This window comes from Oryctolagus cuniculus, chromosome 18 (assembly GCF_964237555.1).
Source record: "Oryctolagus cuniculus chromosome 18, mOryCun1.1, whole genome shotgun sequence".
NCBI lineage: Eukaryota > Metazoa > Chordata > Mammalia > Lagomorpha > Leporidae > Oryctolagus > Oryctolagus cuniculus.
The window spans coordinates 13,567,650-13,595,183 of record NC_091449.1 but is presented as its reverse complement, the minus strand read 5'-3'; the positions used below and the strand labels follow the sequence as shown (position 1 = coordinate 13,595,183).

General features: G+C 56.5%; 1 protein-coding gene and 2 long non-coding RNA genes across 4 annotated transcripts in view; 2 read left to right on the top strand and 1 right to left on the bottom strand.

Moving 5' to 3' along the window:
* Positions 1 to 415: 415 nt before the first annotated feature.
* Positions 416 to 19,928, bottom strand: CYP2A11 (cytochrome P450 2A11; the record flags this gene model as incomplete). Its single annotated transcript, NM_001171048.1, is given in 14 exon segments — positions 416 to 426; positions 7,325 to 7,340; positions 10,122 to 10,136; positions 11,199 to 11,210; positions 12,232 to 12,253; positions 14,450 to 14,770; positions 15,157 to 15,298; positions 15,576 to 15,763; positions 16,153 to 16,294; positions 17,197 to 17,373; positions 18,254 to 18,414; positions 18,569 to 18,718; positions 19,407 to 19,569; positions 19,748 to 19,928. Coding segments are annotated over 9 exon segments (1,485 nt in total). The 5' UTR covers position 19,928.
* Positions 11,736 to 13,500, top strand: LOC138846447 (uncharacterized). Its single transcript, XR_011383931.1, has 2 exons — positions 11,736 to 12,695; positions 12,863 to 13,500. It is a non-coding gene; the product is annotated as an uncharacterized lncRNA (long non-coding RNA).
* LOC138846446 (uncharacterized) overlaps positions 18,718 to 27,534 on the top strand; it is a 66,700-nt gene continuing 57,883 nt past the window's right edge. For both annotated transcript variants that reach the window (XR_011383930.1, XR_011383929.1), the window contains exon 1: positions 18,718 to 19,259. This is a non-coding gene — a long non-coding RNA (uncharacterized lncRNA). The remainder of the gene's footprint in view (positions 19,260 to 27,534) is intronic.

The window sequence follows — 27,534 nt, the reverse complement described above, 5'->3', positions numbered from 1 at the left end:
CCCAAGCACCTGGGCCATCCTCCACTGCACTCCCGGGCCACAGCAGAGAGCTGGCCTGGAAGAGGAGCAACTGGGACAGAATCCGGCGCCCCAACTGGGACTAGAATCCGCAGTACCGGTGCCACAGGAGGAGGATTAGCCTAGTGAGCCGCGGCGCCGGCCTAGATTGTATTATTTTAAAAATAACTTTGTGCCTCCGTACGTCTCTCTTTCAAATAAACTGAAAATAAAGACATAATGTACATCCAGGACAGGCATTGGGGCAGCAGCTAACAAGGCACCACTCTCCCGTGCTGGAGAGTGGGAGTCAGCAGGTGGTAACTTAAGTAGTTGGGTCCCTGTCATCCCTGGAGGAGACCCCATGGAGTGCCTGGCCCAAAGCTGGCTGTTGTGGGCTTTGGGGAAGTGAACTAGCAGATGGAAAATCTCTCTCTTTGCCTTTCAAATACATAAAAATAAGCAAATTAAGAATGAATTAATTTTAAAAAGAAAGTCACTTCCTTTCTACCACCAGGGGAGAGCACACTTGCCCCTCCCCCACTCCAGGTTCCTCATGCACCTGACCTTCCTAGCTAAGCCCCCCCTCCCCCACATACACACACTCAGGGTGGGCAGGCTGTAGAGCCGCACAGGCGGTAGCTTCCTGGTGTTCCGCCAGCCCGCAGCAGCTTCCCCCAGTGCCTCCCTCAGTTTGTAACCAGTTCTTCCCTTAACCTCTCTGTCATCCCATTTGAGTGGGGCTTCCTCTTTCTGCTAGGACCCTACCCGAGCTAGCGTCCTGTCCTGTGGCTGAGCCACAAGTTACTTAGATGGTCACCTGATGATGGACGTGGGGGTTGTTACCGATCTGTCACTCTTAGACAAAGCTGCCACGGAGAAGCTGGTCCCCCAATCATTTTGGACACATTCACGTCATCTGTGGGAGATGTGGAATCACCGAGTCGAGTTCCAATGCTGTCAAATCCGGGGTGCACCTGCTAAGGCCGACTCTGAGGGGATGAGGGGGAGGAGCCGAGGCTCAGCTGTTCCCTGGGGGCAGAGGTGGGCTTGAGCGGCTGCTCAGGGTAGGCAAATCCGGGAACTCTGGGAGGGTGGCTTGGATAATCTAATCAAATAAGTGAAAGGTCCCATTATACTTGCTTCCCGTCTTGCGATCTCTGGTTATGGGTTGGAGCAGTTTTTCAAGGACCATATGCGAAAATTCTGAATATAAGATGGTGATGCTTCAGGTCTTCCCGTGTTGAGACCAAAGTTTCCAGATTTATGCACCTCAGGCGTGTGCTGGAGACGGCGCATGAGTGTTCAAGGCTGGTGTGTTTGTTGTGAAATGCGGGGTTCCCTGTTGCCCCTCCCTGCAGTCAGCGGCCAGCACCCAGAAGCAGAACCTGAGCTGTCAACACAAATCTGAACGTGCTTGGAACTTGATAACGGCGGTGAGTTATGAAACACGCAGGGCCGTGAAGGTCAAACCTCTCCGTACTTGTGGGGTGCGGAGAGGGAAGGGGAGAGCGGGACAGGCGTGGCTCCAGTCAGCGCAGCGCCACCTGCGCTACTTTTCGGAGCTGTGCAACTGCAGGGCTGGCAGCCAATGCCTCTGGGACTTGCTCTCCTCGCCTGAGAAATGGGGACATTGACGTTCACACGCTGCACGCCTCTACCCCTGACGGTCCTCACTCTGCCTGTGGCTCCTCCATCTTTTCCAGCCTCTCTCATTAAGTCTCAGGGAAGGAGGGAGGGAGAGTAAGGGAGGGGGAAGAGAGAGGGAGAGAGCGAGAGTGAGAGAGCTCCCCCATCTACTGCTTCCTTTCCCAGATGCTCAGAATGGCCAGGGCTGGGCTGGGCCAAAGCCAGGAGCCAGTCCCATTCAGAGAGCGGAGGGTGGGGAACACCCAGAGGGCACTGGTCTGGGTGATTCTGGAGTCCAGCTGGGCGCACCTTGCCAGGCCTGTCACTCTGGGGGCTGCGGAAGTTCCCCTGTTATGTCTCCCCCCACCCCCATGGTCCCTTGGTGTGGCTTCCAATCTATTATTTTCCATTGCTTTGGCTGGACTCTCAAGATTCCCAATTTCTGTTCCCCGCTCAGCCACTTCTGAGAAATCTTTGGAAAACACACACCTTCAACCCCTTTCTCAGCTGCGTTTTATCTGTAGAGAGCTGGGGACGGGGAGGTGCGTGCGTGTGTGTGTGTGTGCGTGCGGTGTAGCAAGCTAAGCTGCCGCCTGCAGTGCCGCCAGCCACAGCTGAACACTCGTGGGAGGCACAGCTGCTCCACTCTCTGATCCAGCTCCTGGGATGTGGGTGGGAGCCCTGGCTGGAGTTCTGGGCTCCTGGCTTCGGCTTGTTACAGCCATCGCGGCCATTTGGGGAGTGAACCAGAACTCTCTCCCTGCCCCCACACATCAAGTAAACAACTAAGTCTTTTTTTTTTTTTTTTTAAATAAAGCTGAGGGGGTGTCTAGAGATATTTTAAGCAACAGCAAAATGCTTGGATAGCTTCAGTTTTAGTCCACTCTGATGGAAAGCTTTGCCGATACAATTCTCCTAAATCCGGTTGGTTTTCTGTGTATTTGAGCCCAAACGACCCCTCAGGATTGTTTCCAGCTGAGTTTTCCTCTCTAAAGTTGATCGTTCTACTGCAGGTGCCCCAGGCTTCTGTGGGAAAATTCATTTAAGAATCATCAGAGGATCCCACTAGATGTCACGTTAGCCATTTTTCAGGGACACTAAAAATGAGGCTAAAATCCACACCTGATTTGGTCTTCGAAGCCAAATGAAGAAAACGTACATTTTCCAAGCAAGCCAGGGTGGGTCTCTTCTATTCCTGCAAAGTTCCACTTCCTGTCTGAGGTCATCTGCTTCTTGCTCTTCTCTCACGCGGCTCCTAACAGTCAGCAGAAACTTTGAACATTCTCCCCTGAAGTGGCTCCTTGCTCAAACCCAAACTCGATTAGCTACATTTTCTTTATTTAAAAAACTGTTAAGCTTTTATTTATTTATTTGAGAGAGAGAGAGGAACACTCCCATCCACCTGTTCACCTGAGTGCCCACATGGCCCCAGGCTGGGCCAAGCTGGGAGCCAGGGAGCCTGGAAGGCAGTCGAGGTCTCCTGGGTGGAGGGACCCGAATGCTTGGCCATCGGTGCTGCTTCAGCGCCTGCATTAGCAGGAAGCTCAAGTAGAAGTGGAGCCAGGTGTGGAACCCAGACACTGACAGGATGCAAACATCTTTTTTTTTTTTTTAAGATTTATTTTTTTATTTGAAAGGCAGAGTTACAGACAGTGGGAGGGAGAGACAGAGAGGTCTTCCATCCGCTGGTTCACTCCCCAGATGGCTGCACTGGCCAGGGCCGGGCCAATCTGAAGTCAGAGTTTCATCTGGATCTCCTACATGGGTGGCAGGGGCCCAAGCACTTGGGCCATCTTCTGCTGCTCTTCCAGGCCATTAGCAGAAAACTGGATTTGAAGTGGAGCAGCCAGGACTCGAACTGGGGCCCATATAGGATGCTGGCGTCATAGGTGGAGGCTTAACCTGCTGCACCACAGCGCCAGCCCCAGTGTTGGATATTTTTATCTCAACCAACAAAGACAATGGTTGTGGCCAAGCATCCCTCAACCTGTGGGGAGTCCCCAGCTCAGCTGTCTCAGGTGCAGTGTCAGAATTGTGCCGGTCATACTCAGCTTCAGTCTCCAGGGTCGGTGCTGTGGCTTAGCCAGTAAAGCCGATGCCTACAGTGTCAGCATCCCATATGGGAACCGGTTCGAGTCCCGGCTGCTCTGTTTCTGATCCAGGTCCCTGCTAATGCGCCTGGGAAAGCAGTGAAAGATGGCTCAAGTGCTTGGGCCCCTGCTACCCATGTGGGAGACCTGGAAGAAGCTCCTGGCTTCAGCTTGGCCCAGCCCTGGCTGTTGCGGCCATGTGGGGAGTAAACCATCGGGTGGAAGACTTCTCTCTTTCTATTTCTAGCTCTCCCTCTCTCTCTGCTCTGGCTTTCAAATAATCTTAAAAAAATCTGAACCAGACTTGGATGCTTTTTCCACCTGATTTAAATGTTTTTCTCCAAGAACAGGCTTGTACATTTGCACGATCCAAGATCCAGAAGGTACAATGCATTGTAAACTGAAAATTCTCCCACTGTCTCCTTACCCAGAGGCTACTAACGTTACCAGTGTCCAGCACATTCGACACAAAGCAATAAATTCCTATCTGGTGTACTGGTCAGGGTGGGCTGGAGTTTGTATAACACAGGAAACCGAATTCATCAGATCCAAAGCGTGCTGGCCGGTGACTCCGATAGGTGAGACCACCTATGTTCCATCTTGGCCTGAATCTCCCCTCAGCTGGGGCAAAAGGTCTCATGCCAGCGAGTAAGCTCTGTGGCCCAGTGGCCAGCTGGTTGGGACACAGGCGTCCCACACCCCAGTCCCGGTGCGAGTCCTGCCTCAGCCTTGGGCACAGCTCCCTGATAGTGCACCTGGGAGGCTGCAGGTGATGCCGCAAGTGCTTGGGTCCCTGCCAGCCACATGGGAGACCAGGACAGAGTTCTGGGCTCCCAGCTTTGGTCTGGCCCAACTCTAGCTGTTGTAGGCATTTGGGGGAGTGAACTAGTAGACGGGCAATCTCTCTCTCTTTGTCTCTCTGCCTCTCTCTGCTGCTCTACCTTTGAAACAAAGGAAAAGTAAGTCAATAAAATTAAAAAACAATTCATTCCTTAAAAAAACACCTCTCTGGTCACAGGTCACACACACCTTAGTTCTCCCCACCCCCGATCAGAAGCAGTCCCACGGTCCCACTTAACCCTGGGTCAGCGTTCTCAGCTTCTTCCCAAGAGAATACGCACGTGGACAGCCACATCCGACACAGGCATTGTTGGCTCATGTGCCTGTTACAAAACCAGGCGTGGCTGCGGTTTCCCAATACCTCCCCCCCACTGCTTGGTAGAAAACAGCCATCACGTGAGAAATGGGCTGTCAACACATATCGGACAATGTTTGCAACCTGAGATTTGTGGTTTGTTATGAAACACACAGTACCCTGGAGTTTGGATTTCTTCCCCCTTGGCATCTGCCGTCTGTCTGTAGACTGTGGACAGGGCGAGGGAAGGGGGCAAACCTGAAGTGTGCAGCTTCTGCAGTCGGGTGGTTGGCCGCTGGAGCCCCGCTAAGTCCTTCTGCTTGGTATCTGGACTTCAGTGGTTCCGCGTCTCAATGTGCTCACACGTAAAATTTTTTTAAAAGATTTTTTATTTATTTATTTGAGAGGTAAAATTACAGACAGTGAGAGGGAGCAAGAGAGAGAGAGAGAGAGAGAGAAAGAAAGAGAGAGAGAGAGAGAGAGAGAGAGGGATCTTCCACTCGCTGGTTCACTCCCCAACTGGCCACAGGGCCGGAGCTGGGCCAATCAGAAGCCAGGAGCCAGGAGCTTCGTCTGGGTCTTCTGTGCAGGCACAGAGGCCCAAGGACTTGGGCTACAACCTACTGTAAAAGTGCTGTCTCCACTAAAGTGAAGTTTGGGGACCCTTGTTCCTGTCTCAGACATCAAAGAGTATCAGAGCCCTCAGCACCCAATGGCTTTAGAATGGAACAAAATGTTTGCAAAGTATTTATGTGACAAGGAATTAGTGTGCAGAATAAGCAAGGAGCTCAGAAAGCTCAACAGGGAAAAAACCAGTTACGAAACGGGCACGATCTGAGCAGACATCCTCTAAAGAAGACGCAAGTGGCCCAGATACACACGAAGGATGCTCAACGTCCCTCATAATCAGGGAGGTGCATATAGAAACCACAGCGGCCTCATCTCAGAACTGCTGGAAACAGAAAGCATGCTGTGACGGTGCAGAGGGAGGGGCCGCCCCCCCCCCCCCAGCCCGTGGGAGTGGGAGTTAGCACAGCCGCTCCGGAAAACAGCAGGGAGTGTTCTCTGAAGGCAGCCACGAGCGGCAGGTGCATGGCCTAGTGGCTAAGGTGCCAGTTAGGATGCCCGTGTCCCAGATCAGAGCGCCTGGCGTCAGTGCCCAGCCCTGGCTCCTGACTCCAGCTTCCTGCTAGTGCAGACCCTGGGAGGCAGCGGCAACGGCTCAGCCAATAGGGTTCCTGCCTCCACGTGGGAGACCCGGATGGAGTTCCCAGATCCAGGCTTTAGCCCAGCCCAGTACCGGCTGCTGGAGGCATGTGGGGGAATGAACCAGTGATGGGAGCTCCCTCTCTCTCTTTCTCTCTCCTTTTCCCAAATAAATAAATGAATAAATAAAAATTTAAAAAGCTAAAAATAGAACTACCTTCTGATCCAGCTATGCCAATACTGGGTGTATTTCCCCGGGAAATGGAGTCAGTACGTCAGAGTCAGCAGCATGGCCGCGTTTAAGGCAGTGTTAGTCACAGCAGCCAAGGCAGGGGACGAACCAGAGCACTCACTGGAGAATGACCGCATGACGAAAACGTAGCTAGAACGCAGCGCGGTGTCGGTGTCGTTAGACCCTCAAGGAGGATGAAACCCCGTCTCTGCAGCAACGTGGGGGACCTGCAGGACGTCGCTCACATTAGTGAGATCCGTAAGGCGCAGACAGACACACGGTGCACGTCTGCCACGTGCGGCCGCTCTCTGGAAGCAGACAGTAGCACCTCTGTCACTGAAGGTCAGCCGGGGGATGGAGGGAGGGGACAGGTGTACAGCAGATGTGCACACACAGCTGCACCGGGGAGTGACAGCCGAGCAGCCTGGCTGGGATCCACAACAGCTGATTATGCAACCAGTCTTCAAAAAGTTCCTGGAAAATGCAAATGAAGGGAAAGCTGTGCATAGATTTAAAATGTTTGCACCAAACTAAAATTCCTTTAAAACCAGAGTTCCAGAGAGAATTAGGCTTCAGTTACAGAACATAAGAAAGTTCTAGAATCCTGCTGAACACTGTGCCCATGCACACCACAGGTGCTATGCACCCAAAATGTTGGTAAGAGGTTAGATTGAATGTTAATGAGGCAGAGAGAGAGAAATCTTCCATCCTCTGGTTCACTCTCCAAATTATTGCAATGGCCAGAGCTGGGCCAATCCAAAGCCAGGAGCCAGGAGCTCTTCAGGGTCACCCACGCGGGTGCAGGGCCCAAACACTTGGGCCATCCTCTACTGCTTTCCCAGGCCACAGCAGGGAGCTGGATCAGAAGTGGAACAGCCGGGACTTGAAGCAGCATCCATATGGGATGCCAGCACTGCAGGCAGCGGCTTTACCCGCTATGCCACAGCGCCGGCCCCCATAACTCTGCCTTTCAAATAAACAAATCTTTTTTTTTTTTCTTTGACAGGCAGAGTGGACAGTGAGAGAGAGAGAGACAGAGAGAAAGGTCTTCCTTTGCCGTTGGTTCACTCTCCAATGGCCGCCGTGGCTGATCCGATGGCAGGAGCCAGGTACTTATCCTGGTCTCCCAACAAATCTTTAAAAGGAGGACAAGATGATGTTAAAGACATAACCCACACAGCAGCAGACAACCCACAGAAATTTGCAAAGAAAGAAGAAATGAATTTTGTCTCTGTCCTAATTCAAATGAGAGAACCACCACAGAGATCTAACCAGCTCAGCTTGCACAATTCTGATGGAAATAATAATAATAACAATAATAATAATAAGTGGACCAAGCTTCTGGTCACTGGGAATCAGCGCTGTCCCACGGGACTGGACCAGCGGGGCGCGGACGGAGACGAACCCCGGCCTCACCGTGCGCGCTGACGCCAAAGCACAGACAGCCACGGCCACCGCCACGCGGGAGCTGCCAGGCGGCGAGGGGGGCGGCCAGGAGCGAAGGCCACGGCTGCGGTTTCTCGTGGGGGCTGCAGTCTCCGTCTCGTTGACTTTACAGAGCTTTGTTGTGACAGTGTCCTGAGACAGATCCCGCCGGGGCGTGCGCGGAACCCCAGAGCGGTGGTGCGAGCAGGAGCGCCCCGAGCAGGTGAGGAGCCGGGCGGGCGCTGCCCCCTCGCTGGCTGTGGGACCCCAGCCGAGCTCCTCCAGCCTGCAGGCCCCCCTGCCTCCCTTGCACAGGGAGACAGCAGCCCTCCCCACCCCCACCCCACCCCCGCTGCCACAGTGACTGGTGCAGAACAGGCGCCCAGAAAGCTGCTCACGGGGAGAGAAGAGCTCCAGGAGCGGTGGGCGGTGGGCGGGTGTGCCCTGCGCACAGGGGCGCCCCTGAGAGCCCGGCTGGAGGAGTTTGGGAATCAGATGTCCCAGGCGGTGGATGCGCAGCACTGCGTGCCTAAAGCGCCTGAAATGTGTTCTCGCGTGCTCTCTCTCTCTTCTATTTATTTTTAAAGATTCATTTATTTTACTTGAAAGTCACAGTTACACAGAGAGGAGAGGCAGAGAGAGGAGGAGAGGTCCTCTATCCACGGGCCCACTCCCCAGATGGCCACAATGGCCAGAGCTGAGTGGATTCATAGCCAGGAGCCAGGAGCTTCTTCCGGGTCTTCCACGCCGGTGCAGGGGCCCAAGGACTTGGGCCACCTTCTACTGCTTTCCCAGGCCACAGCAGAGAGCTGGATGGGAAGTGGAAAAGCCGGGACTTGAACTGGCACCCGTATGGGATGTCGGCGCTTCAGACAGTGGCTTTACCCGCTAAGCCACAGTGCCGGCCCCTGTGGTGGCTGTTTTGATGTGTCAACTCATGCCCATCACCGTAGACCTCAGCTGTCAAACACTGATCCAGGTGTTACTAGGAGATTTTGCAGGTATAAGTAGTTCTTCAAATTTTTAAAACTGATTCATTTATTTATTTGAAAGACAGAGAGAGAGAGAGAGTGAGAGAGAGATTTTCCATTCATTTGATCACTTCTCAAAATCTCACAACAGCTGGGTCTCAGCCAGGCTGAAGCCGGGTGCCAGGATCTTCATCTAGGAGAGAGAGATCTTCTGTCTGCTGGTTCACTCCCCAAACAGCTGCGATGGCTGGGACTGAGCCAAGCCAAAGTAGCCTGGAACTCCATTCGGGTCTCCCATGTGGATGTCAGGGGCCCATGTGCTTGGGCATCCTCTGCTGCTTTCCCGGGTGCATTAGCAGGGAGCTGGATCACATGTGGAGCAGCCGGCACTCAAGCCGGTGCTCATTTGGGATGCTGGCACCCCAGCGGTGGCTTAACCCGCTGTGCCATAGCACTGCCCCTGCAAAGGACTTTGCTCCACGCCCAGGGTCTCCCTGTGAGCATCCGCCAATAGGGAACGTTGGGGGACGGGGGTGGGGCGAGTGGAATCCTGGTGGAGGGACAGAGACTTCACTTCCTGTTGACTGTTACTGCTGTCACCATCCCCTTCCCTTCATCAGAGCCTGCAGACGAGAGGGCTGGGGCCGAGGCCAGAGGCACGCAGGAGCCAGGCACGGGAAGGGGATGTTTGGTGACCTTGGGGCAGGAGCTGCCTGGAGCTGCATGGTGAGGAGTGGACTCAGGAGTGGGGCAGAAGCTGGGGGGGGAGGGTTTCTGGAACAGGTGCAGTGAGTTGAGAGTTCACCCCCAAGTCCCCTGCCCGCTCAGCTTCAGGGGATGGTCCATGAACAACTCAGAAAAGCAATCAGCGGGGCCAGCGCCGTGGTGCAGTGGGTTCAGCCGCTGTCTGCAATGCCGGCATCCCATATGGGCACCGGTTCCAGTCCCGGCTACTCCACTTCAGATCCAGCTCCTGTGGCCATTTGGGGAGTGAACCAGCGGATGGAAGACCTCTGTCTCTCCCTCTCTTTCTCTCTCTACCTTTGCCTTTCAAATAAATAAATATATTTTTTTAAAAAAAGCAATCAGCATTTAGAAAATTAAGTAAAAGAGAAGAGGATAAACCATATCAGAGCTCCTTGGCTAGGGTCAGCAGCGCCGATGCGGGATACATGGCGGCCATGTGCTTGCACACGCCCTGGGGCAGCTGCGGACAGCACATCTCCCTCATTCAGGGGTGTGGCGTCTAGATTCCCGTCCTTATACCCCAGCCCAGAAAAACGTCTCCTTAAAATTTCCCCTTCCCTCGGAGTTCCTCTGGAGGCAGGGGCTCCACAGGACCCTTAGGGTCCTGCAGTCAGATCTGCCCTGGTGTGGGACCCTGGGAACGCTGCTTGGCCTTTCTCTGAGCGTGTGTGCATGTGTGTTTGTGTACATGTGTGTGTGCCCATGTGTGTGTGTGTGTGCACATTCATTGTTAACATCAGCCGCCGTAAGCTCACTTTCCAGGGTGATTTAAGGGGCTGAGTGAAGCCAGGCACTAGGGGTATTATGGGCTGAACAGTGCATGGCCTTCCCCACCCGCAGTATCTACTGAACCCCTCTCCCCCCGTCATCAGGATGCAACCTTTCTTGGAAATAGGTTCAGTGCAGGTTGAAGCTCAGGAGAGGTGGCTGCGGTGGGGGGAGGCCGCCAGGGGCACCACTGCCACCAGCGTGGCCAGAGCCCAGGAGGAGGCGAGCGGATTCCCCTGCAGATGCCAGAGGCCTTGGTCCTGCCAACTGTGTGATTTTGCATTTCCTGGCTTACAGCTGTGAGACAGGGGCTGGTGCTGTGGCACAGAGCTTAAGCCTTTGCCTGTGACCTCAGCATCCTATGTGAGCACCAGTTTGAGTCTCAGCTGCTCTGCTTCCAATCCAGCTCCCAGGCAATGCTCCTGGGCAGGTAGCAGAAGATGGTCCAAATACTTGGGCCCCTGCACCCACGTGGGAGACTCAGATGGAGTTCTGGGCTCCTGGCTTTGGTCTGGTCCAGCTCTGCCAGTGTGGCCACCTGGGGAGTGAACCGGTGGATGGAAGATCTCTCTCTCTATGTCTCTCCCTCTCTATCTGTAACTCTGCTTTTCCCTCTTCTCTTCTCTTCTCTTCTCTTCTCTTCTCTTCTCTTCTCTTCTCTTCTCTTCTCTTCTCTTCTCTTCTCTTCTCTTCTCTTCTTTCCTTCCTTCCTTCCTTCCTTCCTTCCTTCCTTCCTTCCTTCCTTTCTTCCTTCCTTCCTTCCTTCCTGACAGGCAGAGTTGACAGAGAGAGAGAGAGAGAGAGAGAGAGAGAAATGTCTTCCTTTTTCCGTTGGTTCACCTCCCAATGGCTGCTGCGGCCGGCGCACTGCGCTGATCTGAAGCCAGGAGCCAGGTGCTTCTCCTGGTTTCCCATGTGGGTACAGGCCCCAAGCACTTGGGCCATCCTCCACTGCACTCCCGGGCCACAGCAGAGAGCTGGCCTGGGAGAGGAGCAACCAGAACAGAATCCAGTGCCCCGACCGGGACTGGAACCCGGGGTGCTGGCGCCACAGGTGGAGGATTAGCCTAGTGAGCCACGGGGCTGGCCATCTTTTTTTTAAAAGATCGATTTATTTTATTTTATTTGAAAGTCAGAGTTACAGAGAGAGAGAGAGAAAGAGAGAAAGCAAGGTCGATCGGTCTTCACTCACCAATTGGCTGCAACGGCCGGAGCTGTGTCTATCCGAAGCCAGGAGCCAGGAGCTTATTCTGGGTCTCCCACACGGGTTCAGGGGCCCAAGGACTCAGGCCATCTCCTACTCTTTCCCAGGCTATAGCAGAGAGCTGGATCGGAAGTGGAGCAGCCGGGTCTCGAACTGGCACCCATATGGGATGCCAGCACGGCAGGTGGCGGCTTTATCCACCACTACACCACAGCACCAGCCCAACTCTGCTTTTTAAAAGCATAAATAAATCCTTAAGAAAGAACTATGAGTGGGGCTGGCTCCGTGGCTCACTTGGTTAATCCTCCGCCTGCGGTGCCGGCATCCCATATGGGTGCCGGGTTCTAGTTCCGGTTGCTCCTCTTCCAGGCCAGCTCTCTGCTGTGGCTCAGGAGGGCAGTGGAGGATGGCCCAAGTGCTTGGGCTCCTGCACCCATGTGGGAGACCAGGAAGAAGCTCCTGGCTCCTGGCTTCAGATCGGAGCAGTGCTGGCCATAGCGGCCATCTGGGGAGTGAACCAGCGGATGGAAGACCTTTCCCTCTGTCTCTCTCTCACTGTCTATAATTCTACCTGTCAAATAAATTAAAAAAAAAAAAAAAGAACTGTGACACAGTGCATTTCTGCTGTTGAAGTCACTCATAGTCATGGCAGCAGCCCTAGTACAAGGGCTTAACGTGGTGTCTGGCACGTGACAGACGCTTAGCAACATGCTTCCTGCTGTTGATGCACAGCAAGAACATGTGTGTGCATGTGCACATGTGTGCGTGCACATGTATGTTTTGACTCTGTAGATTCTGACCTTGGCAGAAGGGGGTGGTGAGGAGCCAGCTACCCAGAAACACCACCACTCTGCCCCTCCCACCCTCGAAGTCTCTGAACTTCTAGAACTCTCCAGCCCTGGGCTCCGTGAGCTGAGGAGTAAGCAGCAAAGCCTGGCCCGAGGGCAGGGCTCCTGCTCCCATCTCTGCCCTGGCGCGTGTGCGGGGAGCCGGCCCCGCAGAGCTCCAAGCCGGCGGCGTCCTCATTGGACGGGGAGGCTGGGAGTGCGGCTCCTCTCAGGACCTCTGATTATGCCCTGGTGGACTGCAGGCGTGAGTCTGGGGACTGGGGGATTGATCCTCGTCCTCTCTCCCTTCATCTCTCCTCCCTTGCAGGGCAGAGCCCTGCCTGCCAGTCTGTCTGTCCTGGAGGCGTCTCCTGGAGAACCCTGCCAGCTTCAGCCCCTACTCTCCTCTTTCTCAGAAGGAATATTCCGCTTGCAGGACTAACCTCGGAATGCCGTTCCCAAAGGTGCGTGCAGGGAGCCGTGGGAAAGCCCTGAGCACTGGGAGTCCCAAGAACTGGGGACCCAAACACACTGAATCTAAGGTTCTGGAAATCGGAGATCCCAAGCCCCACGCTTTTGAACGGTGTGCTCAGAATCGTGTCCAAGAGCTGACAGCTTTGTTTCTCCACAGTTCTAAGATTCCCTGAGTTGAGATTTCTGGAAGGCTCTTAAGGAGACACGCACGTGGATGGACGTGCTTCAACTCTGACCCTGGACTCGGCCAGGGCGGCCCGTGCTCTCACCCTCATCCTCACCCAGGGAGCTGGAAGCAGCCTCTGCGTGAAATCCAAGTCACAAAGCAGACGTTGGGGTGAGAGGAGCGTTCCCGTCGCTCGACTCAAATGCCAGTCCCCAAGGACTCTGTGTGTGTGTGTGTGTGTGTGTGTGTGTAGCATTTAGTTTAAGAAACATAGAGGGGGCCTGCGCTGTGATGTAATAGGTAAAACCACTGCCTGCAGTGCCGGCATCCCATCTGGGTGCTGGTTCAAGTCCCACCTGCTTCACTTGCGATCCAGCTCTCTGCTATGGCCTGGGAAAGCAGTAAAAGATGGCCCAAGTCCTTGGCTCCTGCACCCACATGGGAGACCTGGAAGAAGCTCCTGGCTCCTGGCTTCAGATTGGTGCAGCTCTGGCCATTGCGGCCAATTGGCAAGTGAACCAGTGGATGGAAGATCTCTCTCTCTCTCTCTCTCTCTCTGTCTCTGCCTCTCTGTAATTCTGCCTTTCAAATCAATCAATAAATCTTAAAAAAAAAAAAAAAAAAAGAAACATGGAGGTCCAAGGCTGATGGATACAGGTGTTCAGGTTGTGCACTGCTTAATGCCACTTGTAAGGGGACGCACCCTGACTAATTTGAGAGTCGGCAGGTGATCCTGAAACTCAGATCAGCAGAGTGAGTCCACGACAGGGTGGGCGTTTGGCCTGGTGGTTAAGCTGCAGGTTGGGACGCCCATATCCTGGGTTTGAGTCTTGGCTCTGCTACCGATTACAGCAGCAGGTGATGGCACAGGGATTGATTGGGCCCCTGCTCCCCAAACAGGGCACCTGGACTGGGCTCCAGGCCCTGGCTTTCATCTGGCCCAGCCCTGACCATGTGGGCATGTGGGGTGGATGGCACCTCTGTCTACGTCTCTCTCTGTCTCTGCTTCTCGAGCAAGGAATAAGGAACCTACAATGGAGCGTTCATGCGTACACTCTGGGCAACACACAGTCCTATCCTTGCATGTGTGTGTGCACACGCTCTCTCTCTCACACTCATGGCCCATCCAGAGTGTGCAGGCATTCTCTGAAAGTGTTTCTCCCTCACCCTCTTCACCAAGAGGCTGGCTTCCTGTCCCCAGGCAGACTCTGGATTGGACCAGCCGCCCTACGTGGTGGGGGCTCGGCCTGGGCCGCCCTGCTCCGGGTGTGTGCAGCAGTGGGCACAGGTGTGGTGAAGCCTGGCCAGCTGGGACCCCATGCACCCCAGCCAGGGCCCTTCAGGTTATGTGCGGATGCTCTAAGCTGCCTTGCTTTTCGGAACGAGCCCAGTGCGGGCAGAGAGGTGTATTCAGGCGCTCGGCTGGGCACTCGGGCTCCGGGCTCAGCTTTGTCACCTGTGAAATGGGCGTGGGTTCCATCCCCCCGCCCACTCCCACCCCCTACGGTGAGGGGAGAGAGTACTGCTCTCAGCACGGCGCTGACACGTAGGACTTGCTCAATAAATAATAGCTGTTATTAGAATGTGGTGTGCTGTTATTAGAATGCGGTGCGCGCATCTCCAGCAAGGCCGACCCCCAGGCCCTGGCCCTCGCCCCGCCCCTCCCGCAGCCCCGCCCCTTCTCGCAGCCCCGCCCTCCTGCTAGCCCCGCCCCTGCCTAGCGCGGCACGAAGCTCATGGTGTAGGTTCGCGGGATCGTGGCGAAGCCCACGTGCTTGGGGGACACGTCGATATCCTGGGGCGCCTGCTGAGAGCGGAAGCGGAAGTTCTGCATGATGGTGGTGAAGAAGAGGAAGAGCTCCATTCTGGCCAGGCCTTCTCCGAGACAGTAGCGCTTTCCTGGAGCGGAGAGGGGGGGCGGTGAGGGCCGAGCCCGTGGCCGACCCGCGCCCCGTCCCGCGCGCGGGGTCGGGGAGACCTGCGCTCGGAGCCTCACTTTCCCCGCGTGGGAAGTGCGGACGCCGCTTCCCCTCACCTACAAGTTCGGGGAACACGGGGCTGAAAGATGCCTGTTTGCTGCAATATTTGAAATCCATGTATAAACTTTGCTCCTCGTGTGCGTTTTCCTGTTACCCTTGGAAGACCCCTCCTACGCCTGGATTTCAGTTTTTTTGTTTGCTTTTTGAGTGCCCAAATAAACACATCTTCCAATCCTGTTTTCTGGGAACTGTTTGAAGCCCCCTCATCCCCTGGGAGAAGCCTGGCCGCCCTGCGTGGTCTCTTACCGACGGAAAAGGGCATGAAAGCGTCGCTCTTCTTAAACTGCCCCTTCTCATCCAGGAAGTGCTGGGGGTAGAATTCCCGGGGCTTGGAGAAGAACTTGGGGTCTTTCAGCACAGAGCCCAGCATGGGGAACACTTCGGTGCCCTGGCGGGGGGAGGGCAGGTGAGTCAGGGGCTGGCATGGGGGTCAGGGCGTCAGAGAGGAGCTTTGGCAGACAGAAAGCTCCTGTCCCTGAGAGGGGGCATTTAGGGGGTGCGGGGTTCATGTCCTAAGGCAGGAGGTTCTAGGGAAACGGGCCTGGGGGGATGTGGAATCCAGGAATCCCTGTGCTTGGTGAAGTCTTTGCAGGATGGGACAGGGGCTGGTACGAGGGGTGGTGGGGGGCAGGCTGCAGGTCCTTCTGGGCTGGGCGGGGCAGCACCTTGGGGAGGAGGAAGTCCCGGAACTTGGTGTCCCTGGTGACCCTGTGGGCCAGGCCCATGGGGATCATGTCTGTGAATCTCTGGATCTCGTGGATCACCGCCTCTGTGTAGGGCATCTTTGCCCGGTCCTCGAACTTGGGCTGCCGGTTCCTGCCAATCACTCGGTCGATCTCCTCGTGGACCTTGGCTGGGGGAGCAGAGGCGCGGGGTTTAGGAACTCATAGGGCTCAGTGCAGGGATGATCGTCCCAGTACCAGCGCAGCAGGGGTCTGTGTATGGCCCAGAGCAGGGTCTGGTTACCCTGGCCAGGCTGGGGTCCTCGGGGGTGTCACGGGAAGGAGTGGGCAGTGGACACTCAGTGGGCTCAGCCCAGGAGTGACTTGCTGGTGTCTCACACGTGCCCGGCATTTTACCAGCTGGTGAGAGCCTGGTGCCTGTGAGCTAAAGATTGCCCTGTCGCCGGACAGCAGGGTGTGTCTGAGGGCGGGGTGCAGGGGATGTGGGGACCCTGTGGCAGGCTCAGAGGAGCTTTAGGGCCCAGGGCCCCCATGTTGCTGCCCGCCTGCCCCGCCTCACCCTCCACATCCGGGTGTTTCATGAGCAGCAGGAAGCCATAGCGCATGGTGGTGCTGACGGTCTCTGTGCCCGCAAAGAAGAGGTTGAGCGTGGTCATCACCAGGTTCTTCATGTGGAACTCCGACTTGGGGTCCTTCTTCTCCTGCAAGAAGAGCAGGGCTTCCAGCTGAGCCCGCTCCCCAGGCCCGGGCACCCTTCTGGGTTGCCACCTTCCAACCCATCTCTCCTAGGCCCACAGCTACGGTGGGCAGAGGGCCCGGGGACCTGTCAGGCTTTCAGCTCTGTGCCCCAGCTGCTGGCTCCACCTGAGGTTCTTCTGCTGTCCTCTTTGTCTGGCTGACCATCCTTGGAGGGGGGAGTCAGCCTAGTTGTCACTCTTTAAATGGTAGGGATATTTAGAGAGGGATCGAGAGAGCGAGAAAAGAGGACAGAGGTGGCAGGTGTGGTGAGGCGGAGAGAGATCTTTTGGGCTGCAGGTGCACAGAGGCAGCACCATGGTGACTCTGATCCCTAGATGTCCTGAAGAGGCTTCCTCCCTAGAGCCTGCGAATCTCAGAAGCCATAAAGCCCCTTCTCCTATCCTCACACAGGAGGACTGACCTCCAGACAGGGTGGGGACCCTCCAGTGTCACCCAGGAAAGCCAGACGCCCTGTGCTGGCCATGCAGGCATCTCCGATAAGCAGGATAGGAAAGGCCAGAGAGCCAGGTGGCTAAAAGCACCAGCCCAGGGTCCGAGGGGCCAGGATCTGAGCCAGAGCCACTGCTCCCTCGCTGGAGGACCCCACGCAAGCCACTCACACCCTCGGGCCCTCAGTTTCCTTATTTGTAAAACTGGGGACATAACAGAACCTTGTCCAAGAGCCTCAGTGAGTTTTCCTAGGGGAAAACCACAATGCACGCCGAAGCCCGCGGAAGCGGCTGTGGCACAGGAGGATTTGCACGCACAGGTCCTGTCCCCGGACGGTGAGCTGGGATTACAGGGTTGACTATGATGGGGGCTCATTTGAATGTTCTCCCCCTGTACCCCCCTGCCCCTGCTGCACCTCCTGCATGCGGATGAGGAAAGAGTCGATGAAGTCCCGCGGGGAGTTGGGGTCCAGCGTGCGCTGGTTCCGCTCCACCTTCTTGGCTATGAAGTCTCTCAGCCCCTCCAGCTCCTTGAACGCCTGTTGCTGCGGCCCTGGCAGGTGCTTCATCACTGAGTAGAACATCTCATAGAGCTGAGGGCAGGCAGAGACGGGGCAGGGAGGGGCGGCCTCAGTGGGCGGCACCTCACGGGGGCAAGGCAGGCAGCCGGCTCAAGGCACCTGTCCATTGTTTAGGTGCTAGGGGGTGGGGTGTGGGAACACAGGTTATCGAGCTTTTGCGTGGGTTGCATGTGGGCGCCACTGTCCAAGAACTTAGATGAGATGGGTGGGGACACACATCTGGGTGTTCAGATATTCAAGTTGAGGTTGGGTGGGAGTTTAGTTATCCAGGTGAGGCTGCCGTCGGACAGGGTCACCTGTTTAGCTGTTTAGGCACTGGGGAGGGCTTGGTTGGAGGACACATATTTGGGTGTCTGGGGAGCCATGTGCCCCCCAAATATTCATGTGTTGAGGAGTCTGTCCAGGCATGCAGGTACCTATGTGGATGGAGCAGGGGACACTTGTCCAGATATCCCAGGGGGCTGGTCTTGGACACCCATATAGATGTCAGATTATTTTGAGGGGCTGGGTTTTGCAGTGCCAGGGGTTCAGGAAGTGGGTTGAAGCAGCTGCTGGTGGGGGTGAAGCTACTCAGATGGGGCAGTAGGAAGCCTCTGTTAGATGTTACAGGTGAGCACCACCTCAAGTTGAAGGCGGAGTTGAAGACATGTATCTTGCCTGCAGCCTCTGTTTTGGGGGGCATCTGCTGAGATACCCCGATGTCCCTGGAGACTGAATTGGGACACCTGTCCCAGGTTTGGGAGCAACTGTCCAGTGTTCCAAGAGTGGGGGCTGGCTCTGCCTGGGGGGCCATGTTTGGAAGTGGATAGGAGTTTGGAGCCACAGTGCCTCCTGGGTGGGCAGCTAGCAGGTGGCGGGAGAGGCGTGGGAGGGCCAGGCCACACTGGGTCACCTGCCCCGTGGGCGTGGCTGTGAACTGGAAACTTCCCAACATCATCCGCAGCAGCGACAGGAACTCCTTGTCCTCGTAGTCAAAGCGGTCCCCGAAGACAATGGAGCTGATGACGTTGGAGACCGTGCGGCTCAGGAAGAAGGTGGGGTCGATGAAGGCGCCTGCGTGGGGTGGGGGGTGGGATGGAGGTCGGGGAGGGGTGGGTCCGGCGTCAAGTCGGGGACCGCAGCCCATCCCCACGCCATCCCCAGAGCAGCCCCTAGGGCAGGGCGCGTGCACCCACCCCCCACCCCCCACCCCCGGACGCCAGCTCACCGCGCGTGTCCCGGAAGGCCTCTATGAGGAAGCCCGCCTCCTCCTGGATGCGCTCCTCGATGCCGCGCTTGCCCACGCCGAAGTCCCGCAGCGTGGAGATGGCGAAGCGCCGCAGCGGCCTGGCGCGCTCCCAGCTGGAGAACACCACGCCTGGGGAGGTGAGCGCGGGGGCGCAAGGGTCAGAGGGCGGCGGGGCGGGCCGAGGGGCGCCCGAGAGGCGGAGGAGAGGGGGGAGAGAGAGGGAGAGAGAGAGAAACAGACACCGGCTGCTTCACTCTGTGCCAGGCGGAAGCAGGGAGCCAAGAGCTCCGTGAGGTCTCCCAGGAGGGTGGCGGGGCCGGCTGTGCTTAGCAGGGAGCAGAGGTGGGACTGAGCCCAGGCGCTGTGGTGTGGGATGCAGGCTCCCGGGGGCGGCTTAGCTGCTGCCCCCACAGTTCCGCCTCACGTGAGGGTTTTGAAGCAGACCCTGCGGCGGGAACACCGTGCGTGGAGTTCCAAACGGTCTTTTGGGCCAAAACAAACATCTTTCAGTTCTGTTCCCCAGAAACTTAGGGAAGCCCCCTGGCGGTGCGGGGAGGTAAGACTGAGGAAGAAGAGGGAGGCAGGGAGAGGGAGAGCCCGCAGCTGGGGAAGCCCAGATCCTGGTGAGAGAGGCCGGGAGAAATCAGGATGGAGACGGAGACGCAGACAGGTGAGAGTCAGGCCCGGGGAGAGGGGGCAGGCGATGGGACCAGGGCTCAGCCGCAGCCTCTGCTGGGCAGGAGAGTCCCCGGAGAAGCCTGGGGAAGCTGGGGCCACCCAGCCACGCCGGCCGCTTCCTTCCTGGGGTCCCCCTCACCGTAGCCTTTGAAGAGCCAGTCGAAGGTGGCCAGCTCGCCACGCCCGCTGAAATCCTCAGCCTGGTCCACCAGCGCCTCCTTTACTGCCTCCTGTCCGCACAGCACCACGATGCGCCGCGGGCCCAGGTGGATGGTGAACACCGGGCCGTAGCGCTCGCTGATCTGATGGAGGCGGGGTGGGGGGCAAGGTTAGGGGGAGCCATCTCCACGTACCCGAGGGGCTGACACCCCAAAATCTGGCCTTTCCTGGCGGGGACCCTCAGACGGAGCCTTTTTTCCTAAGACCCTGGTCCGTTCCCAGCCTCCCTGGCTGCCCGCACCTGGCTCCTGCCCGTGGTACCTTCATGAGGGAGTCGTACATCTGCTCTGTGTTCAGCTGTAGATAGTTCCCGATGAAGGGCAAGGGGGTGGGCCCAGGGGGCAGCTTCCCCCAGAGCTTCCTCTGCCGCCAGACGGACAGCAAGATCATCACGGTCAGGCATGCCAGCAAAGCTGCCAGAAGCAGCCCTGAGGCCAGCATGGTGGCGGTGAGAGTGACAGATGGTGGTGGCCGGGATGGCTTCCCTTTATACTGCTTGGGGACAGAAGGGTGGACTTTGATCCTGGTTATACAATGGTTTCATTTGACCTCCCAACTACACCCCTTGCCCTGCACCCCGCCTTGCTTGGGGTAGAGCCAGCAAGGGGGGTGGGGACATGGGGTACCCGGGCAGATGAACAGAGAGAGGCTGCCAGACTGACTTGGTGGCACCTGCAAGGAGACCAGGGCTGTGGATCTGGGGGAGGGTGTAGCAGACACGTTCCAGCCTGAAGATGTTTTTTAGATTTATTTATTTTGCTTGAAAGGCAACGAGAGAGAAAGAGGGAGAAAATGAGATTTTCCATCTACTAGTTCATTTCCCAAATGGCTACAATGGCCAGGACTGGGCCATGTTGAAGCCAGGCACCCAGAACTCCATCTGGGTCTCCCATGTGGGTGGCAGGGGCCCAAGCACTTGGGCCATCTCCTGCTGCCTTCCCAGGTGCATTAGCAGGGAGCCGGCACCAGAACTGAAGATTTTGGACACAGGGGAGTACCCGAGCTTCGGGTCTGTTGGTCTTTAGAGTGTCAGAAGGGAACCCCGTAGTTGTGGGGAGAATTAGAAGGTCCGGATGGTTTTGGGATGAGACAGGATGCATGGCTTTCGGTGAGAAGGGACATAGGTTTAGGGGTCTTGGGAGGGGCGGGTCCAGAGGTGTGGATTTGGAGCTCTGGGGGCAAGGAAGGGCCCAGCACTGTGGAGTCCCCGGGAGGAGAGGGGAGAGAGCTCTAGAGTGAAGCTACTTTTTTTTTTTTTTATGATTTATTTTATTTATTTGAAAGAGTTACAGAGTGAGGCAGAAACAGAGGGGGGGGGTCTTCCATCCGCTAGTCCACTCCCCAAATGACCACACTGGCTGGAGCTGCACCAATCCGAAGCCAAGGGGTTCTTCCGGGCCTCCCACCTGGGTGCAGGGGCCCAAGGACTTGGGCCACCTTCTACTGCTTTCCCAGGCCATAGCAGAGAGCTGGATCGGAAGTGGAGCAGCCGGGACTTGAACCAGTGCCCAAATGAGATGCCAGTGCTGCAGGCCGGGGCTTTAACCTGCTGTGCCACAGCACCAGCCCTTGGAGCTGCCTTTTGATCTGTTCTCTACTGATGCCCAGAATCCTCCTCAGAGCCTCGCAGTGAGGCCAGGGCGCACGCCATAGAATCCCCACCACCCATCTCTGGCTGGGAAAGGGTGGCTGAGCTGAGCCACATTTTGGTGGAACTTGTCCCAGAACTGGAGAAGACTGACTCATGGCCATAGCTGGCAGAGGTGCCGGCCCACACATCAGCAAACAGCAAAAACAACCACTCACATGGCGGAAAAGTCCCAGCCGTCCTGAGGGTCATAATTAGCTGGTTTCCCACTCAGGGCTGGGCTCATGGTGTCATTGCTGTTGTCACTTTTTTATTACCAGTGTCTCCTGCTTTCTGGCTTTTCCTGAGGACAGGAAAGAGAGAGAGGGCAGGGGGTGCCGTGAGTGCCCCTTAAGCCAAAGGCCTTGCACTCCGGGCGCTCCCACCCTGCGCCCCCAGTGTCCCCATTCTGGGCTCTGCTTTCCCGACCTGTGGGAAGGGAGTTTAGGGGAAGCGACGGCCACATCTCGTCCAGGGATGACCTCTGGGTTTTTGAGAGGCTGCTGTGGGCAGGCAGAGGTCTGGGTGACCCCAGTGCTGGGAGCAGCGTGGACCTGGGCCACGAGGGTGGGAGTGGAGAGGGATGAGTGGCCCTGCTGGCCTCCTCTCCTCACAGTTCCCCCTTGATGAGGACATGGCCAGAGCTTGCTGTGCTGCGGGAGGACAGGGTCCACGTGGGCAGGGTCTTACAGAATCTTTGTAACAACAGGGCTGGATCGGCGCCATCCCCATGGGGTGCCACAGGTGGCAAGGAGCTGGGTGAGGGGCGCTGTCTTGCCCCTTCTCCCTTCACGGACTGCCCAGTCCACCGTGGGGGTCATGTGAGGACCAAGCTCAGCAGCAGCAGGGGACACAGCGTTAACGCTGGCCATTGGGTCTCCCCAGGGAGGGGACTGGCGTTGGCACATTGGCACTGGACTTGATGCCAGGAGACTATTGGTAGAGGCAAAGACCCTGGTGCCAAGGGGGCTCTGGGTGTGGGCTCGGGGCAGGGGGTGCCGGTCGGGAGGGCGTCAGGACGCGGTACCATGTTGTAGCTCCACCCCAAGAGGGGCCCCTGGTGGGCCCAGGGCAGATGCTGGGGTCAGGCTCCTCAGGTTGCATCCTGCCCCAAGGCCCCTAACTTTGGACGAGTGGTGTTGGGTGAGGTTGGCACTCCCCAGCCTGGCATCCTGTTCAATGTGTTCTGAGATCTGTGGGGAGGGCACAGGGGGCAGGGCACAAAGCAGGAAGAGGAAAGCTGTTGATTCTGGAGGGAGAAGAGGTGGGGAAGGCGGATTAGCGCGCGCAGGTATCAGTCCCCTAATCCTGGTCAGCAGCCTGCACCTGTGCTGGCTCCCAGCCTGGGTGCCTCCTTTTTCCCCTGGAGCCTCAGAAAGCAGGGAGGGGGGGACCCTGGGGAGTCTGTTTCTTAATGAAGTTGGCACCAGGAAGGGAACCGAGTGTTCAAATAGGCTGCTGGGAGCCGGCCAGGGAGGGGGCGGAGGTCTGGACGGGAGAACTTGGGGACAGTGAGGTCAAGAGGGTTTGGCCTTGTTGATGAGCTCAGTGCCTGCAGTCACATGGGAGGGACAGGTGCCGGTCTGCAGGTGACTGAGGGACCGGCTGCTGGTATGGGGGACCCAGGAAATCCTTTCCCCTCCTGGGGCCTCAGTTTCCCCTTCTGGATGAATGGGTAAGAGCAAGGTTCCCTGTTGCGACTCTGAGTAAGCCACTTCCCATCCTAATGACAGAGTGTTCCAGGGGCTTCGGAGAGGAGCGCGTGGGCGGATGGGTGTGAGTGCTGTGCAGTTTGTTAGACACTGGCGGCCTGGAGGAGAAAGGGGATGAGGTGGGCGCTTCCCAGAGCGCCCTTCTGGCTTTTGCATTCTCCGCCCTCCAGGCGAGGGGGAAGGGAGAGGGGCTTGCAGGAACGTCTCTCCCCACACCTCCCTCGGCACCGCCAAGCCCTCCAGAGCTCTAGGCAGGCGCTGAGCAGTGATCGTCTGGGCTTGGAGGTTGACGCTGGATCAGGCACCACCTAGGAGGGTCCGTCAGTGCTGGGCCCTCAGGCTACTCTGAAGGAGCCTGGGACATGGGACTTCCTCCTCGCCTCTGTCCACCGTGGCGAGTCAGCCCTGCTGCTCCAGCTCCCGCGTGCTCCTGGAGCTTGTGTGTGTGCTGTCTTCTCCCAGGTGCCCCTGCCGCATTCCTCCTTATCTGTGCATCTGTCTGTGTGGGCTCTCCCAGGTGCGTGCATGGCGTGTCCATGTGTATGTTTCGGTGTGTCCACGTTGGCAGGTGAATTTGCTTATGCACTAGTCTTCCCGGGGTGTGTGCTTGAACATAAGTGGTCTCCAGGCCTGTTTGTGTCCACCGGTGCCCATCGGAGTGCACATGTCCATGGTGGTGTCCCTGAATTCCTGCCAGTCTCTGCAGCTGTCTGTCTGTCCAAGTGGGTAGCATGAGGACACACGTGCTTTGGGATTTGCCTGTCGGGGACCTGTCTCTGGCATACGTCTCCGTGTCCAGCCTGAGGAGTAGCTGCACCCTCCCATCTGTGTGTTCACATGAGCCCGTGGGTGTTGTGTGTGTGTGTGTGTGTGTGTGTGTGCCCTGTTGTGTGCATGTGAGCGTCTGAGACCTGCCTGTGCCTGTTCAGATTCAAGCCCGGCCTGGCCCAGCTCCATCTCTCATCTTAGAAAAGCACACAGTTCCCTCTGTGTTTCAGAAGTTGACTTCCCTCAAGGTCACACTGAATGGAAAAGGCCTCCAGGGGACAGGTGTGTCCTCAGGTTGGACACATGGGAATATCCTCTCTCCCACGGTATCGCTCCCAGCCTCTTAGTGTATAATCGACACGGCCAACAGCGCCAGTGGAGCAGTGCTGAGAGCGCCCGTGCAGGCCAGCCCTGTGCCGGGTGACACAGAGGTGACACCGAGCACCCACTCCCGGGGGAGGCGGGTTCATCTGCAGACAGGGACACCAGGGGGACAGTGCTGAGGTGGGGTGGCCCCAGCTGAGCGGCCGGGCCTGCCGTGGGGAAGGGCAGGTGCTGCAGGAATCCAGGACTGGCTCCTGACTGGGCTTCTGGGGTGCAGGGGAGGCCACTAGAGGGCAAGGCAGGGGTGCTCTCCGGAGAGGTGGGGTTCAGAGCTGGAGTTCCAGGTGGGGTGGGGGGAGCAGCCTGCACAGACTGCTGGGACTGTGTTCAGCCAGCTGTCACTGATTTGGGGACCCATGGCAGAACAGACTTAGGGTAGCAGATGTGAGGTCTGGTTTGGACAGGTTAGAGAAGCAGGCCTGGTCACTGTTTTTTGGGATTTCTTAGTCTAGTGGGAGAGCACACCCAGATAAACTAAAGCCTCCAATGGTACCATTACTATTTTAAAAATTTTGGGAGGGCCTGCTCTGTGGCATAGAGGGTAAGGCCGCCACCTGCAGTGCTGGCATCCCATGTGGGTCCCAGTTCAAGTCCTGGCTACTCCACTTCCAATCCCGCTCTCTGCTGTGGCCTGGGAAAGCAGTAGAATATGGCCCAGTGCTTGGGGCCCTGCACCCACGTGGGAGACCCGGAAGAAGCTCCTGGCTCCTGCCTTCGGATCAGCTCAGCTCCAGCCATTACAGCCATCTGGGGAGTGAACCAGCGGATGGCAGATAGCTCTCTCTCTTGCTCCCCTCTCCTCTCTCCTCTCTCTCTGCCTCTCTTTCCCTCTAATTCTGACTTTCAAATAAATAAATACTCTTTAAAAACGGGCTGAAATTAATATCACCTAGAACGGCTTTAGAGCGCGCAGTTCAGGCACTTTAGGCACGCAGTGCTGCGCATCCACCGCCTCGGACATCTGATTCCCAAACTCCTCCAGCCGGGCTCTCAGGGCGCCCCTGTGCGCAGGGCACACCCGCCCACCGCCCACCGCTCCTGGAGCTCTTCTCTCCCCGTGAGCAGCTTTCTGGGCGCCTGTTCTGCACCAGTCACTGTGGCAGCGGGGGTGGGGGTGGGGGGTGGGGAGGGCTGCTGTCTCCCTGTGCAAGGGAGGTAGGGGGGCCGGCAGGCTGGAGGAGCTTGGCTGGGGTCCCACGGCCAGCGAGGGGGCAGCGCCCACCCGGCTCCTCACCTGCACGGGCGCTCCTGCTTGCACCACCGCTCTGGGGTTCCGCGCACGCCCCGGCGGGACTCTGTCTCAGGACACTGTCACAACAAAGCTCTGTAAAGTCAACGAGACGGAGACTGCAGCCCCCACGAGAAACCGCGGCCATGGCCTTCGCTCCTGGCTGCCCCCTCGCCGCCTGGCAGCTCCCGCGTGGCGGTGGCCGTGGCTGTCTGTGCTTTGGCGTCAGCGCGCACAATGAGGCGGGGTTCGTCTCCGTCCTGCAGGTTTAGGAAATGTTAGGACCACGCCCCGCTGGTCCAGTCCCGTGGGACAGCGCTGATTCCCAGTGACCGGAAGCTTGGTCCACTTATTATTATTATTGTTATTATTATTATTTCCGTCAGAATTGTGCAAGCTGAGCTGGTTCGATCTCTGTGGTGTTTCTCTTGTTTGAATTAGGACAGAGACAAAATTCATTTCTTCTTTCTTTGCAAATTTCTGTGGGTTGTCTGCTGCTGTGTGGGTTATGTCTTTAACATCATCTCGTTCTTTTTTATTTTAAAGATTTATTTATTTGAAAGGCGGAGTAATCGGCCCGGTGCTGTGGCACAGTGGGTAAAGCTGCTGCCTGCAGTTCTGGCATCCCATATGGACGCTGGTTCAAGTCCTGGCTGTTCCACTTCCAATCCGGCTCTCTGCAGTGGCCTGGGAAAGCAGTGGAAGATGGCCCAGGTGCTTGGGTCTTTGCACCCATGTGGGAAAGCTGGAGGAAGCTCCTGGCTCCTGGCTTCAGATTGGCTCAGCTCTGGCCGTTGTGGCCATTTGAGGAGTGAACCAGCGGATGGAAGACTTTTCTCTGTGTCTGCCTCTGCCTCTCTGTAACTCTGCCTTTCAAATAAATAAATCTTTTTTTTTTTTCTTAAACAGAAGAGTTACAATGGGGTGGGGGAGAGAGGGAGGGAGAGAGGAGAGAGATCTTCCATCCACTGGTTTACTCCCCAAATGGCCACAATGGCCAGGGTTGGGCCAGGCTGAAGCCAGGAGTCTGGAACTATCTGGGGCTCCCTCATGGGTGTCAGAGGCTCATGGACTTGGTCCATCTTCCCCGTTTCCCCCGCTGCATTAGCATGGAGCTGCATTGGAAGCAGAGCAGCCGGGACTCACGCTAGCACCCTGATAGTAATCCATGCACCACAACATAGCATCTGTGTTTTGCTTTTGTGAAATGGCTTTTGGTCTGAAGGCAGGCTCTGGGCTGTGCCAGAGAGAAACTTGCAGGGCAGGTGACTGCTGCAGCACTTGCTGGCGGTGGTGGTGGCATCTAAAGGACAGAGCCAGAGAGGAGTCCTGCATTCCATGTGTAAGCCCTGTCCCAAGTTGTGACAGATTGTGGGATTGTTTATGCATTAGAAACCCCAAGGTCCTTAGCTAAAGCTCACAGGACTGAATTGAAATCTCAGAGCTCGGGGAACTTAGCCAAGGTAACTGACTTTGAAAAGAAATACATCAGTATTTTCAACAGAACTTAAGAGAACCCAGAGTCTTTACCACGTGTCACCTGTCATAACCAGGGTCACATCCAAGATTAGTTGGCATAGGAGATACAGGAGAATGTGACCCATACCCAGAATAGACCACTGATGGAGGCCCATCCTGGGATGACCTTCAAGTTGGAATTTAGGGTGTAAGATTTTTAAAAAATATTTACTTATTTATTTGAAAGATAGATTTACAGAGAGGCAGAAACAGAGAGAGAGAGAGAGAGAGAGAGAGGGAAGGGGAGAGAGAGAGAGAGAGAGAGAGAGAGAGAGAGGTTTTTAATCCATTGGCTTACTCCCCAAATAGCCACAACAGCCAGAGCTGCACTAATCCAAAGCCAGGAGCTTCCTCCGGGTCTCCCACGTGGGTGCAGGGGCCCAAGGACTTGGGCCATCTTCTACTGCTTCCCCAGGCCACATCAGAGAGCTGGATCAGATGAGGAGCAGCTGAGACTTGAACTGGTGCCCATAGGGGATGCTGGCACTGCAGGTGGTGGCTTTACCTGCTACGCCACAGTACTGGCCATGTGATAAGATTTTTTAAAAATTGTATTTTTACTTAAATGAAAGAGAGAGAGAGAGAGAGAGAGAGAGAGAGAGAGAGAGAGAGAGAATCTTCCATTGTTTCACTTCCCAAATGCCTGCAACAACCAGGACTGGGCCAGGCTGAATCCAGGAGCCAGAACTCCACCAGGTCTCCCACGTGGGTGGCAGGGACTCAAGCACTGATGCCATCACCCGCTACTTCTCAGGTTGCACGTTAGCAGGAAGCTGGAACTGGAAGCAGAGCTGGAACTGAAAACCAGGCG